The following is a 17,943-nucleotide window of genomic DNA, read 5'->3' on the forward strand; positions in this document are numbered from 1 at the left end:
CTTATCGTTCAGTCTCTTTGGTTTCAGTACATACAGATACAGGGCATTCCAGTGGTTCTCGGCCTGGTTCTCAGATGATTAGCTTAATGTGCAACATCGTTTTCCTAACAGTTAGCAAACCAACATGCAGTATAAGTACAGGGTATTTGCACATTTCAAAAGTTACAATTTCAAACACGTAAAAAAGAGGCAAAGCATGTGAATGAACATCATCATCATCATCATCATCAGGTCTTTTGCTCAGCGGCGGGGGCGACTCCATGCATAGAGCAATCAGCTTCACCAATCTTCTCCATTTGTGTCGGCCTATTTTGTTTATGGTTCCTAGTAATGACATCAATCGGTCGAATGTGGGGGGCACCGCAGGGACGTTTCCAGCCAGCAGCTTGTGGGTCAAAGTGGGGGATGGCGTGAGTAGGGCGTTCAGGAGGAAGTCTTTTGATGTGGCCCTTCCGATGCTGTGCTGCCAGACGGGACGCGCGGGGGGGCTGTTGGGTGCGTTCCCACAGAATGATGTCGATAGTTGTGTAAAGTAACTATAAGTACATTTACTGTAGTACTGTACTTAAGTACAACCTTTGTGGATGTTTTACTTTACTTGTAGTACTTCCTAATTTCAATATTTTTTACTTATTGTAAAACTATTGTATGGCGAAGTATTGTACTTTTGCTAATAATTAATTAACATTTTTTGATGATTACAAAACCACTTTACTACAGTACAGTGTTTATGACCAGACTGAAGTTAACTTGAGTTTTGAACAAACAGTTTTTGATGATTACAAAACCACTTTACTACAGTACAGTGTTTATGACCAGACTGAAGTTAACTTGAGTTTTGATTACGACCAATGCATTAATTGTTTTGAAGTAATTAAACAGGTTAGGAATTAACCATTAAATGAACATTAATGGATATGCCTTGATTAGGATTAAATGGATAGGCCTACAAGATACTATAGTGAATTAATGAACACAGTGAACAGTCTGGACTGGGTTGTATACATGATTATACATGTATTTGAAGTATTTCAGGCGAGCCAACGATTTCTGGTGCTCACCATGACATTGGAACAGTGGAGATGAAGTCTGTCACAGATTCAGCAGAGCGTACTGATCTAGAGTTGCAGGTGAACAGCTTTGTAACCTGGATTACTGACTACCTGACAGGACGACCACAGTCATGCAGACTGAGGAACTATGTCTTGGGGACGCTGCTGAGCAACACGGGGGCTCCACAGGGGACTGTCCTAGCTCGCTTTCTGTTCACATTGTACAGGTCAGACTTCAAGCACAACTCTGAGTTCTGCTTCATGAAGACATATTCTGACGACACGAGCAGGAGGAGTTGTACAGGGACCTGACAAAGGCCTTCTGGGAATGGAGTCACAGGAACTGCCTCCTCCTAAACACCTCCAAGACTAAGGAGATGGTTGTGGACTATCGTAGGAACAAGCCGGCTACTTCTCCCACAACTTCTCTTCAGCGTGTCAATGTCCAAAGGACAGCTATCGAACAAGTACAGTCCTACATGTACATGGACGAGAACCTGGAATGAGCTCTGAACACAGACGCTGTCTATTAAAAGACTCAGATCCTTTGACGTGTGCAGCAGAATGCTGTACATGTTTTACCAGTCAGGAGTGGCAAATATCCTGTTGGGGAGGCAGCGTGATGAACAAGGATGCCAAGCGGCTGAACAAACTGGTGAGGAAGGCTGGCTTAGTACTGGGGGAGAAGCAGCACACACTGGACTAACATAATGGAGAATGTGAGTCATCCTGTCCACAAAATCTTGGCAGACCAGAAAAGCGGTCGTAAGGCTCTGTTCCGTTTGATGAGGTGCAAGAATAAACGGTTTAAGGACACTTTTGTACCAACAGCAATTAGGCTCTTCTCGAACTCTACGGCCAGCTGCTAGGCCTATGAACTTTTAGATTTAGTTTTTTAGTTATTTATAGATATGTGCAATATCAAAGGATTATTATTATTATTTTTTTATTTTTTTATTATCTTCTATGCTTATTCATAATATATATACTTTTAGGTATTTGTCTTTCTCTCATTTTTAACCCATACCCCCTCTTTTTGTGGAAATGCTTCGCGACCCCCGAATCGGCGAGCTGGCTTTAGCATAGTCTTGCCCTGTTTGGTCTTCTAGACAAACTGGTCTGCCTCAAAATATGCCTGCTGAGAGACAAGTTTATTTCCACACACAACAACCCACATATCCCATAGTGGTTTAATGCACAGTATTAGGGTATAAAGACCACTTCATACTGGCTATGTACTGTATACACTCATTACATCCTAGTGTTCAGTGACATACATTTCCAGAGCAGAGCTGCAGCTCTGCTCTTGAGACTGCAGCTCTTGAGACTACACCCCCGGTCTGAGTCTCATCCTTCCCCAGGTTCCTCACTTCAATCCGCACTTGCTCATCTTATTCTTTATTCTTTAATGAATCATTTAAACTTCAGTACAAGTGTCGTCTCTTACTAGAGAAAATGGGATTTCTTATTTTACATGCAGCAAAGGATCTTAACATTATATTACTATAAGAGGATAGAATGAGTTAATTAGTTTCATGTTCAACTCAGAGATAATGTTTTCCCAGCTTAGATGAATTAACCTCTAGCTATTGATCTCCAACTCAGGTCAAGTTGTTAAATTGTTCCCCCTGAACAAGCAGCTTCAGACTTGGCCAACCGTTCCAACAATTTTGCAAACGCTACAGTAGCCTACAGAATGTAATTTTAGTGAAAGTAAGTATTTTTCACCCTGTCCACAAAACAAAAGTAAAAGTAAACAAACAATAGCTAGTCCACTTTACTCCAGTTATAATAAATGTTTCTGTTTTATCAGAAGAATGCAGGTACAAGCAGGAAAGCACAGACAAGAGAGAAAGGTGCAGATGCAGGACGTGATGTCTTATAAACATCGGAGGTTTATGCTTTTAGTATTGAATACATCTTCAGGACCTTTACAGGCAGAGACGAAATGTTTTTATAATCGTCATGGGGGCGCCCCTCCTCCCCCCGCTAAGCCCCCAACAAAAGAGGTGTTAACGTGCGTTCAGACTTGGATGGTTAGAGCTGCGCGATTACATACAAAGTCAATGCAAAGACGAGAATTGCACGAACGGGCGCGACCTGGCGCAGTACAAACGGGACGAACCGACTAGGCGAATATACTGTAGGCCAGAGGTCTACATATTCAGGTCTAATTCATCATGGGGGCTCGAGCCCCGCCGCCCCCCCCCCGAGTCGTCGTCACTGTTTACAGGTATATGTTTGTAGGAGTAGTAATAAGGTTGTCTCAGGTGACTCTTAGCACTGATGCGTTATGATCTGCTCTGAACACATACTGAGGTGACAGTGTCTGAGTGCACACATGAATGCAAGTGCAAATTGATTGTATGTTAAACAAGGAAACAAATAGCCCTACGCAACAAGAATGGCCTTGTAACTCTCTCTCTCTCTCTCTCTCTCTCACACACACACACACACACACACACATACACGTGCATGCGCACATGCACGTGCACACAAACACACACAGGAAAGCAACTGTTCACTTGTTCAGTATGTATGACAAATCCCTGTGGAATTTGAGCAATGATGCATATCTCTGCTGTCGGGAAGAAACCACCTACGTAACTCCAAAATGTAGATTTTTTTCAAAACAAAGCAATACTGCCTCATCAAAGTTGGTATCGTGACTTTATATATTGTATAATAATACGTCCATGAGACGGAGAGAGGTGGTGGTGTTAGCTGCTTTAGCAGACAGTCCAATGGAGTTAAGAGGTTTTATCTGAAACGCTTTTTACTACTTTTCATTGGTTCAATATTTTTTTAACCAACACAAAAAACAAAAAAATGGAGTTAGGTGGTTAGGACAGTTATACAGTGTGTCTGTGTGTTACACCTGTAAACTTGTGATCTGACAAATAAGTGAAGTTACATTTGTTTGGCATTTGATTGCCTTCAATCTACTGATATTAGGAAAATAGCCACTCTACAACCTCAGAATGCATTGCGACACGTTGCGCGCTTGTAGATTGCTATTTTTGAAAATTTCTGAAAACGTTTGACATTAATCACATGCCTTTTCTTTCTTTTCTTCCCGAAAATCCGATTTCCGTTTCTTGGCTAAAGACATGACTAATCACAGTGGAGGTGCTACGGCATCAGCAGTCACCAGGCCCAGCTTATTATTATACAGTATATATCATTTTTGTTATTTAGTATTGCAATCTAATTCAAGATGTGTGTTTAGTTATTGTATATTTAGTTGTATTATGGTTAAAACCTACCTACTGTCTGTGTCCAGTATTTCACACACACATTTAGATTTAGTATATGATATTTTATTATAATATTTTAACTGTTTGTATTGCCTTTGAAAGAAGCATAAAAATTCAAGCATACTCTTTCTTTATTGCTCATCTCTGTTACTGTGATGTTGTTATCCGAGCACATTGTGAAAAAAGGTATTTTGCTGTAAAACACCTAGTGGCTCTGTGGCTGCATTCATTCAGCACCATGGACAGCGACTGGTCTATGTCAGACAGACGGACGCGTGGCTTCGCTGTGCGGCCGAGGGGGCCCTAACTACTGTAAATCCAGCACTGGCAGTCACTTGACTCTACCAGCAGCGTTTGGAGAAATATCATATAACTTGACCATGACTCCTCGGCAGTACCTCTGAAAAGTCTGGTTTCCATTCATTGACCGTTCAGTGATCATAATGGTCTGGAGCCCGCCTATACTGAATCAGGTCATTTCTACTACATGCATGCATGCACACACACACACACACACACACACACACACACACACACACACACACACACACACACACACACTGTATCCACTCTGTATTACTCAGTTACTCAGCCCATTTAGAAAAAAGTCTTCTGAAAGAATATATATTCAAAGATCTGTGCCGCATTTTTAAGATTTTTCAAAAATAGCAGACCTACAAGCTCGTAGTGCACCACTCGGTGTAGATTGTAGATCTGCTATTTTTGAGTGGTGCAACCACTCCTACAACCAGCAATGTCCGTACGTACCTATGTGGCCATGAGCACGAGTATATGACTATTAGTACCAGTAGGGGCGCTGTTTGCCAGAAACAGAGAGAGAGATAGTATTAGTGCTGCCTGTTGCCTACTAATGAGAGAGAGAGAGAGGAGAGATGGGGGGGGAGAGAGGGGAGTTGCACCACTCAGTTCACACGGGTGTGATTTTCAATAGCTAAAGCATAACATAATGCTAACACCAAAAGGGGTTCCCGCCCAAAATGGGTTAATAGTTATGTTACACTAATTACAAAAAATAAATCACACAAGATAACATTTTGACTTAATTCCAGGCCCCCACAATAGACCCCTGGATTCCCCGACTTACATTTCAAACTCTCATTCTCGCATGCATCCATGTGTGTCAAGGATTTAGTAAACTTGTCTTTGCTGTCTAATATAGATGTTTATTACATGCGGCTTGGTTGAATGCTTGATTCTGATTGGTCAATCGCTCAGCGTTGTGTTATTTATTGATAATGATCGCTTGGCTCTATAACAGACCACTGTCCAATCAAAGGCTCAGAGCACCTGCTCATATCAATTTGGCGCTGCTTGATTTTGTGCTGTATCCAACATGACAGTCATTTAAACGAGTAAGACGCGCAAACGCGGGAAGCGAACGCAGCTCGTACATATTTGGGCTTTGGACGTATAGCTGCTTTGGGGACTCCTTATATGGTGCCCCTTTTTTGCCCATATATGGAGCTGAGTGGACCTGGCCCCTTTTGTGCCCATATATGGAGCTGAGTGATTGCTGATGCAACACACTCCATATTTGGATAGCGGGACAGACACACAGACAGACAGACACACACAAAGACAGACAGACATGATCTGCTAGGTCTCATAGTAAGTGCTCACTGCATTCGCAATAATGCCTTACTTTTTAAAAGTAACTTCCCCAACACTGATCATATCATTCTCCACAGACTCCACAGGGTATAAAAGAAAAGTGGGGAGGCCAAAACAGACCTGGAGAAGATCAGTGGAGAGAGTGAGGCAAAGACGACCGGACAGGGCCCAGCTGAAGAAAACGGCCCCAAAACAGAGTCCGATGGCGGGGTGTGATCGCAGCCCTGTATGCCCCACCTACAGGAGGAGCCTTCAGGAATACGTCCAGTGAGTCAGTAAGTCGTCACGTTATTATATAATATAATATAATATAATACGAGTAAGACGTGCGAACGCGGGAAGCGAACGCACTCAGCTCCATATATGGGCACAAAAGGGGCCAGGTCCACAACAAACAAATCACTGGCCCCTTTTGTGCCCATATATGGAGCTGAGTGGACCTGGCCCCTTTTGTGCCCATATATGGAGCTGAGTGATTGCTGATGCAACACACTCCATATTTGGATAGCGGGACAGACACACGGACAGACAGACAGACGCACGCACAGACATGATCTGCTAGGTCTCATAGTAAGTGCTCACTGCGTTCGCAACAAACAGACCATGTGACGCGTCATTTACAAATTAAACGTTGCTCTCAAGAATGGTTTGAAAACATTTTAAGCAAGATATTTTCCCTTTGCGTAATGTAGTACCGTGAACATAATGCTAGAGGTCATTCATGGCGTCAGTCAGGTACGCCAGCAGGGCCATTGACGGAGCAGCTGTATTTGACATGTTGGGAATTTGGCTTGGCTCTACCAAAGTTCCACATTGCAAACCAGTTCATCAGCTACTGTAGGATGAAGGGAATGAACCTGAATGACCTAACTCTATAAAAAGAACTCACCCATGAATCTTTTTTGCTATGAAAGCATAATCATCACTACATCATTATCCATTAAAAATGAACATAAAACAATCCATTAAGTGGATATTTTTGGCTAAGGTGGTGTAGTGGCCTTTGAGGTTCGATCGCTGGCTCTTCTTGGCTTAATGTAGTGTCCTGGAACAAGACACAGAATCTTTAATTGTTCCCGATGAGGGTGTTTCCCTGCATGGTTACCTCTGCCGTCGATGTGTGAATGAATGGGTGTGTGAATAAAATGCCCAGTGCTTGCTCCACATCAGGCCTAACTTATAGTTTGTGGCATGGCCGTGTTGTGTGATGAAAAGAAAATCACTTTTATCGCTCTTATCATCGTTCATCATCATGACGTGTCGATTTGCTCGACCACATAATGACGTACATTCTCAATTCATTGCCAATTGGAATTTAATGTTTGTGTAGGACGAAGATCTACACTAATAGCTGAATCTAGAAGGGTCTAGCGCCCCTTAAAATTACGTTTCAAGTGAACAAGGTGTTGATGCCAGTACCCAAGAGGTACGAGGAGCTGATATTCCACCAGGACAGCCCTATGCAAAAATTTAATTTAATTTAAGCAAGTCTAGATTTCCTTTATTTGTGTTAAGTGTCATTCCTGTTTAACCATTTAAACAATGAAACGCATGTTTATCATTTACAGTTTAATTGGATATCTTATTTGCAGTACATTGGCTGACAAAGTTTACCCAATGTTCCTGTTATATATTATAGGCGACTGTAGAGAGTGGGTAGAGAGGACATCCCTGACCCCCTGACTCCCTGAGGAAGACACTTATATCTTACTGCTCCCCGACCCAGGGCAATATATTAATGGCACTCACTGTGCTCCTAATAGTAAGGATGGGATAAAGGCTGAGGGCAAATTCCATGTTTGTGCAGCATAAAAACAGCATAAAGCCTTGAGCAACGCATGGAGTAAGACGTGTTTTTGCAGAGCTCCCACAGAGTGTAATTACTTTACCTTTAATCCTCCCGACACTAAAACACATCGTCATTACGTCACCACCATTTAAACCACATCTTTATTACGTCATCATTGAGAGCTAGTTATACCCTGACGTCATATGCTGCTACGATACATACGCATACGCAAAGTAACCACAGTATACCGCTAATCAACTTACAAATTACATATACATATACATAGAGGCATTTCCTTTAATCCACCCGACACTGATCGCCATATACGTCACCAGTACTTGTGTGCTCTGCTTGCGCACTAGTAGGCCATTTATGACCTACTTGTGTGCAACAAGCAAGTAGGCACTCGCCAGAGTGCAGTTCTAGTTACTTGTGCAAGCAGAGCGCGCAAGTACTAGTTTCGTCCAGGACGATGTTCGATGCGTATGCGCCGTCCCAGCATATGACGTAATGACTACTTGTGCATGATACGGCATTGGTGCCAGATTACATACATGTATACATAGGGGCATTACCTTTAATCCTCCCGACACTAAACATATCGTCATTACGTCACCATCGAAAACCAATTACACTTTGGCATTGGGTCCTTTAATCCACATCTTTATTACGTCATCATTGAGAGCTAATTATACCAGTTATACCCTGACGCCATATGCTGGGACTTACAGTTACATATTAATATACATAGAGGCATTTCCTTTAATCCACCCGACACTGATCGACATATACCATCGAAAGCCGTCGCTTTTACCATACTTCACAATACTACTTTTTTACCTCCAAAAACTAGGTACGTAGCAAATAGCTAAACCTAATAATTCAATATTTCAAACGTTCTTTCACAGAGAAGCTGAGATTTGACAGTTTGTGTAGTGGTCGACAGTACTTGCGTGCTCTGCTTGCGCACTAGTAGGCCATTTATGGCCTACTTGTGTGCAACAAGCAAGTAGGCACTCGACAGAGTAAAGTTCTAGTTAATTACTATTTTTAAGCGGGTTTGTGGCAGTATAACCTGCTGAATGGGTCACTGAGAGATTGAAAACAGCATAAAGTTCAATCATCCCATTGGACTCGCTGCACTCATCAAATGCAGGTTGTAGAGTGGCTATTTTCCACACACACACAGTATAAGTGTCGGGAGGAAACCACTCCATTTTTTAGGTTTTTGTGTTGGTTAAAAAAATATTGAACCAATGAAAAGTAGTAAAAAGCGTTTCGGATTAAACCTCTTAAGTCCATTGGGCTGTCTGCTAAAGCAGCTAACACCACCACCTCTCTCCGTCTCATGTTGCGGGCCTCTATAGTGCACAGTTCCAAAAACGCTTACATTTCTCCCCATCAGCGTTACAGATCTGTACTCTATTCCCCCTCCCCCCTCCCCCCACCCCCCCACCTGCAACTGACAGCCCCTGGTTAGGCAAACTAGAGATCAGAGGAGTGCACTTTTCTCGTTTTATTATAATTTGAACACTGTTGTCATATTACTTCATTATACTGCTGCTAACCTTTTCACATCTTGTTAAATGTGTTTTTAATGTGACTGCAGTGCCTGAGAGACGGGGCCAGTGCAGTTTGTACAAGTCAACATACGTCAACGGGTCATTAGTACTGGCTGCTGTAAAAAAAAGGAAAACCTGGGTTTTTCTCTGTAAAATCAAATTTTACTTTCCTACATTTTTTATGTGTGTGTGTGTATATATATATATACATACACACACACACACACACACACACACACACACACACACACACAAACATATACATTATTTGTTTACATTTTGTATTAATTTACATTTTTGTTTATTTTTTATATATATATATATATATATATATATATATATATATTAAACAAAATGTAAACAAATAATGTATATGTTTGTGTGTGTGTGTGTGTGTGTGTGTGTGTGTGTGTGTGTGTGTATATATATATATATACAGTTGGCAACACGGCGCCAAGCCAAAAGTTGAGATTTTAGCAGTGTCCATGATGTCACAGACACTGGGCTCACTTCCTTCCTGGACTACATGTTGTCTCAGTATGGGCACATCCAGACAGTGGATTCACGAAGATGGCAAAAGCCGTGAGCGGCAGGCGTCTCTTCCTGGTTTTTAAACAGCTGGTGGATGGAAAATGACGCTCGCTCGCGGCTTCCACTTCCACCGACGCAGAATTTGCCGCATGGGTGGAGCTTCATTTCCATCCACCAGCTGTTTAAAAACCAGGAAGAGACGCCTGCCACTCGAGGCTTTTGGCATCTTCGTAAATCTACTGTCTGGATGCAGTCTAAGACAGCCCTCCTCCATCCACAAGGAGGAGCAGTGCACCAAAGCATCATGGGAATTGTATAGTCCAGGAAGGAAGCCATGCAGTGTAAAGTTCTCAAACTCTGCCCGAACCCCAACAATATGCTAATTAGTCGGGCCGAGCCTCGGGCTCAGTGATTTTATGTTCTGTTATTTGTGTAATGTATACTGTATATAGCCTACATGTATGTACTTATTTTGAAGAGGGCTGCGCTCGGCGATTCACTTGTGACAGGAGGAGGATGAGTGGAGGCGGGGGCGCAGCACACTGGCATTTCAGCAGCATGCACTGCGTGCAGGCAGTAGTGAACGCTGTGAGACTTGGCCTCTGGTGTGCGCACCAAATGAGCTTCTAACCTAACCAGTTGACTTGCCATAGGCCTATGCTTAAATGTTTTATAAGATCAATCGGATTATCACACGATAGCTGAAGCGTCAGGTTTTCGTTATGTTGCACTGAGCTATCTCGTTAACCCATGCTGGCGGCGATGAATAACCTAATAATTTAATCAACGGTCACCAACCGATCCATATAAATGGTAAACGCTACACGTAAGTGTATGATGACCATGCAATGTTACAGTCGTCCATAAAACCTGTATTTCACGTCAGACCTGTTCTGACATTCCATATGTTGATCCCTCCCCACCTGTCCTTCCTCTTCGATGTCTCCCTTTTGACTGATACCTGTCCATTCAAACTCTAGACGGGCCCGCCACGCCCGGCAGCCGGCGAAAACTAGAGTTCGCTGTTGTGCCAGAAACAGAGAGAGAGAGAGATAGTGTTGCACTGTTGCCTGCTAATGAGAGAGAGAGAGAGAGAGAGAGAGAGAGAGAGAGAGAGAGAGAGGGGAGTTGCACCACTCGGTTCACACGGGTGTAATTTTTTTTAAAGCAATTGTACTTCAGTAATTTAACTCGAGTACTAATTTGATTATAGATAGCTGTCACTATCTATACTTTGAATCGAGTACTGGGGTTCAGTACTCAGTAATGCAACAATAATCACATTGTTGGTGATTATAGTTGGGTCTTTTGTATGATATGCAGTCTATTAGTAATAGTCATCAGGTGTGAAATGATTGCATATGGCTCGCCTTGAACAGTAAACGTGTGTCCTTGCATGCAGAGACGCTCACAAAGGCTACAGCCAAAATATGAAAATATATTTATACAATACACATTTGAATTGCATCTGAAAGTTGAGTGTATTCCTCTGTTTTCCATATCCTATTGTTCCTCCTGATTGTCTGCACCTCACAAAGACTTGTTGGTGTACGTTGCTTAATTTTTTCTTTTTGAGCGGTGGAACACACGTCTCCATCATGTAGCTTTGTGTGTCCCTATATCCCTATTTCTGTTTAGATCATTTCCATCTGCAGTCCCTTGAATGAAAGATGTACATTGTGTGTGTGTGTGTGTGTGTGTGTGTGTGACTGTGTGTGCGCGCACTTGTGCGCAGTTTGCGCACGCTTGCTAGATACTGTACTATGTTTTTGATATTTCAGCACTACCTCAGAGGCAATTATACTTTTTACTCCACTACAATTATTTGAAAACTTTAGTTGCTTGTTACTTTGCAGATTTAGATTATTAACATAATTACAAAACATACACTCAAAACCTCTTTTGTACTTCATGCTCACTTGTGAGCTTAATGCAGCACTAAACTAGGGCTTAGCTTAATTAGCACTTAACTACATTTTGAAGCCGATACTTGTGTACTTTTATTAAAGTAAATTGAATGTAGGCCTAGTCTTGTAGACCTTTTAATTTTATTTTTACTTAAAAGAGTAGTTCGCCCCCAAAAATTACACACCCCATGAAGCGTTGAAATCATATTTTTACTTTTTGACGCATTCTTGGCTGAGCCAATATTTTGATGACTGGCAGAGTAAACGGTAGGAGACTCAAAGAGTCTCCATTGAGTGACTCTCTGCTACTCAGCAAATGATTGGCTTAGGAATGCGACAAAAACAAAACTCTCCATGAATCCAAGGCTTCATGGCTCGAATAATTGATGGAAAATAAGTAACTTTTTGGGTGACCTATATCCCTTTTAAGTAAAGCATCTGGATACTTATTCCACCACTGCATGCTCACACACGCACAGCCGCACACACACACACACACACACACACACACACACACACACACACACACACACACACGCACACACACACACACACACACACACACACACACAGCACACACACACCCACACCCACAGCAACTGCCACCTGAGCAGCCACGGTTATCTTTAAACATGATAGTACCTGAAGCCCCTGTGTCGCTCCAGGCAGTGTGCTTTAATTCTCAACACCCAGAGAGTGTCATAGCATAATGTCGCCTGCCTCACCTCTGCTATGCTCCCCGATGCTTAATGCACTCATTTGTTTAGATATCGATCCTGATGGGAGGGGCAGATAATACTGAAGACTTTAAATTATCTGGCACTCGATGGCATTGTTTCTGTAATTACTTAGTGGCTTCTTTACTAAAACAATGTGACTGCAGTTGTAAGGGGCAGCAGGACACATAAAGCATGACACTGGGAGGCCATCTTAACATTTACATGTTAATTGTGACTTGATGATTACCGCAATAAAATGCATAAATTTTATGACCCAAACCCAGCTATAGTATCTGTCCACATTACCATGCTGTGACAGTTATTAAACTAATTAATCACATGCAAACCTGTCAAATTTTATTCTGTGCCTGCTTCATCACTTTGATTAAATCCACTACATAAAAGTGTGTGTGGGCACATGTAGTGTGCGTGCATGTGTATTCACATGTAAGCAACACTTATTAAATATGTGTATCACTTGTATGCGCATGCACATGCAGACTGGCATGGGTGCGCGTGCGCGTCCGTGTGTGTGCTGTAGTGTGTAACGGAGATGAGAAATCAAGGACATGAGTGTGCTTGAACCGACCAATGAGAGGCATTTTCCATACTTAAAATGCACTTTGTGAGGCAAAACTACAGCAGAGTGCTGAAGAAGTGCCGAAAGCCCCTGGTGATGTGATGGAAATGGTCCCTGAACACAAATGATTCATGAAAAATGGCACATAGGCATGAAGTAAGGAGTGGAATTTCTCTGAATTATTGCTTATACGCAGGGTGCAACTTGAGAGAATCTGCAGGAACTGGCTTTGGCTTCTTGTAGAATCCTGCAGTGTGTCGATCAGCATCCTGGAATCAGCCCTAAAGGCTGGAGCTGCATCGGATTAATGAACAGGCTTATGGGGTTGGTGCCGTGGGGGCCTCCAGCCAGCAGGGGACACAAATGCCTCAAGATTTAAAAAAAAAAGATCTAGATGTTTATTATTTTGCAATGACTATAGCGCTAACACCCAACCCATGTTGAGTTGGCCTTCACTTTTACAGTATATACTCTATAGCTTTGCTGTCGGGCAGAAAATCTCCATATTTAAAAGTTTTATGTTTATTCGTAAATGAATGCCCTACTTCTTCATACTACAGTGTGACATTAAAGTAGCAAAAGTAGCCAATCTACAAGTTAAAAAAACATGAGATTGCAAAGAGTTCTGAGCTTAGCTATCTTTGACCCCCCAAAATAAATGGTTTTGGATATACAATTCCAGGTTTCCACCCGAAATGTACGGTGTCTGTGTGTGTGTGTGTGTGTGTGTGTGTGTGTGTGTGTGTGTGTGTGTGTGTGTGTGTGTGTGTGCGACGTGCGTGCGTGTTGGGGGAGGGGGGGTCTGTGTTCCACATGGCCATAGATGCAGTTTGAAAATATCAATCATCTGCACAGCCACAGTTTGCATTTCAGTGTGCCACATGGACATGTATGTGTACATCGTGGGAGCATTGTGACAGCCACTAATCATACACACACATCAATGAAGAAAAGCCCCTCCGTACAGTCTACTGTAGAAGCTCCCAGCCTCCCACACGTCAATTTACAATTTACAGGCAGAATGAACGGCCCAATCATCATGGGCAGGCTTATTTAGAATTCGTGGACAAGCTGTGAAATAATGCTAAGCCGACTGGCAGTAGCCTACATTCTTTGGGAAGAAATATTTGGATCAGTGTGCCATTTGCATTGAAATTGTGAACTTCTAAAGCATGACTTTAAATAAATCTACTATACTATGAAGTATGAACTGAAATACTGAATACACTGTCAGGCAGAGGCAATGATGTCTACTCAGGTTGACAGAAAGCATACAATTATGCTCAGAGGAGTTTACTGTGTATATACAGTACGTACTGACCATCACATGAGTTAATATTAAACATTGCATCCCTATTTTGGGAACATTTCTCTTTCTTTTATTAAATCGCAAAATGAGCAGATCTACAGGCTCACAAGTTCACAACACATCGTACAAGCTTATAGATCAGCTATTCATCATACATTGAAGTACTATATGTTTTAAGTGGCTTTTAAGGAATCTTTCCCTGGAAGTAAAGTAAGTAATACTACTTCAGAATGGTCTGTGTTCTTTTAAACAGAGCTAGGTGTGATGAGGAAAATGAGCCAAATAAAAAGCATTGTTACTTTTACCCTCAACATCTCAATGAAACCAGACGGAGCCTTTTCCAGGACTCTGAACTTCCTTAACTTGTCATCCATTTTTAACACCCACAAACACCTCTGTGAATTGCCAGCCTACCCCACCACCACACTCATTTTATGGCTCAAGGAGTTTCCCTGCAAACGGTCGTGGCATGCGAAACTGAATGGCTGTCTGCGTAATGAAGCGATTATGAACGCAGGCATCCCCCAGGGCCGCGCCATCCCCGCCGCCGCTGGCATATTCTCTATTTATTCGGAGGAGATTATGTTCCATAATAACTGCCACGTTCTGATTAAGTACGTCTATGACATGACCCAGGTGGCTCGTCTGATTCTTCATCTCTGGCAACAAACAAGACAACGTAACAGAGAACTGACAAACCGACAGGCTGGGCTGTCTCTAAAGCACCTCCGACTTAAACACGTAAAAAAACCCAAGAGATTTATATCGAAGGAAACAGGAGCAGCTGGCCTCATCTGGTGCTCCTCCAACCCCACTCCCCCTTTAGATGACCAGGAGCAATTTCAGATACCAGACAACTGAGATTGACCAGAGAATCACCTCAGCATAATTATGGACAACAGACCGCTCCTATACCGCTAAAGAGCTATAGGGTGTTTATCGTCAATCGGGACACTTATTAAGTGCCCTAACATTTTACATCCTAGAACGGTCGTCCGTCACGGAGAAGGGAAAGCCAAGTCTGTGCAAGTTGTACATCACATCCAGCGTATAACATCACTGACTGCTGACAAATGCATCACACCAAGCAAGAGCCACCAAACCAAATCATCTGCCACAGGCTTTTGTCCTGTGTGTGTGTGTGTGTGTGTGTGTGTGTGTGTGTGTGTGTGTGTGTGTGTGTGTGTGTGTGTGTGTGTGTGTGTGTGTGTGTGTGTGTGTGTGTGTGTGACTGCGTGTGTGTGTGTGTGTGTGTGTGTGTGTGTGTGTGTGTGCGTGTGCGTGTGCGTGTGCGTGCGTTGGGGGAGGGGGGTCTGTGTTGGCCATAGATGCAGTTAGAAAATATCAATCATCTGCACAGCCTCAGCTCAAGCTCAAGCTCAACAACCATGTTACAAACTGTACACAGATATTGATCTGTCAGACAGTGAATTATTAGCCGAAATGCATGTCCTGCTGTTGTCGCATGCTTGATGGCTCAATTTAATGAGCTGGATGTAATGGCCAAAAACATGCATGTTAAAATCAGTATTACAATCTTAAATTGTCAAGACACCTGCCATCATTGGACATTTGGAACAAATAAACTACACAGAGATTTTACTTAGAGAGTACATCTATTGTCTGTAATATAAACAAATATCCCCTGTGATGTGAGATACCACATACCGGAAGCGGTAGGCTCAATCAAACCTTTAGTATTAAATACTGTTACTGACATAATGATGATGCTACTAATAATAATAGTTCTAGTTCATTTTATCAGTTTTACTTGTTGATGTCATTACCAGTGAAGTCTCCCTCTTAAGCTTTCTGCCTTTGGGAGTGAGGTGCACTGTAGTATATATGTGCAGCCATTTTATCATTTTTCAATTTCAAGCAGTATTACATATTATGTTACAATGGGTTTTGTGTCAGTGATGTGACAATCATCATCAATAATTTAGTATCAGCTCTAAATTTTACATCTAGGCCTACTATAGGGCAGGCCTCCAAATCACTTCTTAAATTTTGTTTTGGCTCCCATAAATCTAGAAAGCTGACGAGTAAACGTCAAATGTAAATTACATGTGGTGTGAAATGTATAGTGGAAAACGAGAAATACTTTGCAGGTTCATTTATTATGATAGATGAAACTTTGATGCATTTCAATGGAAACTTTGAGAAACAATAATAACTATAAAACTATAATAACTATACAATAAAAACTATACAGACAATATAGCACATGTAAACAGATGGATGGATGGATCGGATGGATGGATGCAGATAGGTAGATAGATAGATGTGCTTATAACCCCAGGACACTCAGTGGTTACTCCCTGTGGGAGTCCACTGTTACAAAGAATTCCCTTTTTACTAGTGAAAAGTAGCATACTTTATGGACGACAAAGATACCGCAACGCAACCGGGCAATTAAACCCACTAAGTGTGTGAGCCAAATGTCAAAGGCAAAGTCATACTTCATTTGCCAAAAGGTCACACTCAGTGTGTCTCATCAGTGTCAGATCGTGTCACTTTGGGTGCAATCCCATTTAATTGCAGCAGCTGCACCTTCCTGTGAATACAAGAACTTGATTATTTCATAAATAATTAATGTGTTTTGATTATGGCCTAATGGTATGTTCAAAATGCTTCCACCTCTCCATAACTCAGTGTCGAGTGAATCGACCTGCTGTGGCAAGCTAACGATCAATGAAAAGTTGTGGGGTGTGACAGCTATGTTCTTCATTGTAATTATTGTTGAAGCAAACTATTGGGCAGAGACAATATCACACAGTGAAACAATAAGTCGGCACGAAAAGGCGCGCAATATGTGACCTGTAACAATATAGCCTAACAACTAGGAACATTATATGATGGGTTTATTCATGAATAGATTGGTGTATTGTTTAATTTTTAATGTTTTGAATTATAGTGACTAAAACGGGAATGGCGTTCAATTATGGGCGACAGCTGTGCGTAATGATGTATATTAAGCCAATAAACTACCCCACCCTGCATGGCCATTGGCCACCCAGACCAGACGGACTTGACAAATGATATATGTTGTATATGAAACAGTTTTGCTGCCTGGTTTGCACTCTGATCGAAAAAGTCTGCATTATTCTCGCACATTTAGTGACAGCCATGGGGTTGTGTGTGTGTGTGTGTGTGTGTGTGTGTGTGTGTGTGTGTGTGTGTGTGTGTGTGTGTGTGTGTGTGTGTGTGTGTGTGTGTGTGTGTGTGTTGTACATCTGAAACTCACACTACTGTTGTGCCCAGACCAATGCACCATCGCCTGGTTGTGAGCAGAGTCTCCGGACAGCGCAAAAGTGGAGGTGTCCAGATGCGCCTCGTTCTGCTTCGGGTTGTTGTTGTTGGACCCTCTGGTCTCTTCTCCGACGCGTCGATATTCGGCTCTCGGGTTGTAAACCCCCTGCGCTGTCTCCAAAATCCTCTCTCTCGCCAGCGCTTCTACAGCTGTACTCCTATCCAAAATCTCGGCGACCGTTGTAGCCACGCTCCGAGTTTTTCTCCGGCGTCTTCTGTCACGAATCGTGTCCCCTAACAACACTGTATGGCTGTCCTCGAACAATGTGTCATACTTTTTACGGGATGATGAT

General features: G+C 42.3%; 1 protein-coding gene across 1 annotated transcript in view; it reads right to left on the reverse strand.

The window, feature by feature from the left end:
• Nucleotides 1-17,691, reverse strand: part of LOC308328216 (VPS10 domain-containing receptor SorCS3-like) — a 56,267-nt gene extending 38,576 nt beyond the window's left edge. Inside the window, exon 1 of the mRNA XM_080781962.1 lies at nucleotides 17,586-17,691. Within this exon, the coding sequence (XP_080638088.1) occupies nucleotides 17,586-17,615 (30 nt within the window). The 5' untranslated portion in view covers nucleotides 17,616-17,691. The remainder of the gene's footprint in view (nucleotides 1-17,585) is intronic.
• Nucleotides 17,692-17,943: the final 252 nt, after the last annotated feature.

The sequence above is a fragment of the Protomyctophum bolini genome (genome assembly GCF_963924005.1).
Source record: "Protomyctophum bolini genome assembly, chromosome: 14".
Lineage (NCBI taxonomy): Eukaryota > Metazoa > Chordata > Actinopteri > Myctophiformes > Myctophidae > Protomyctophum > Protomyctophum bolini.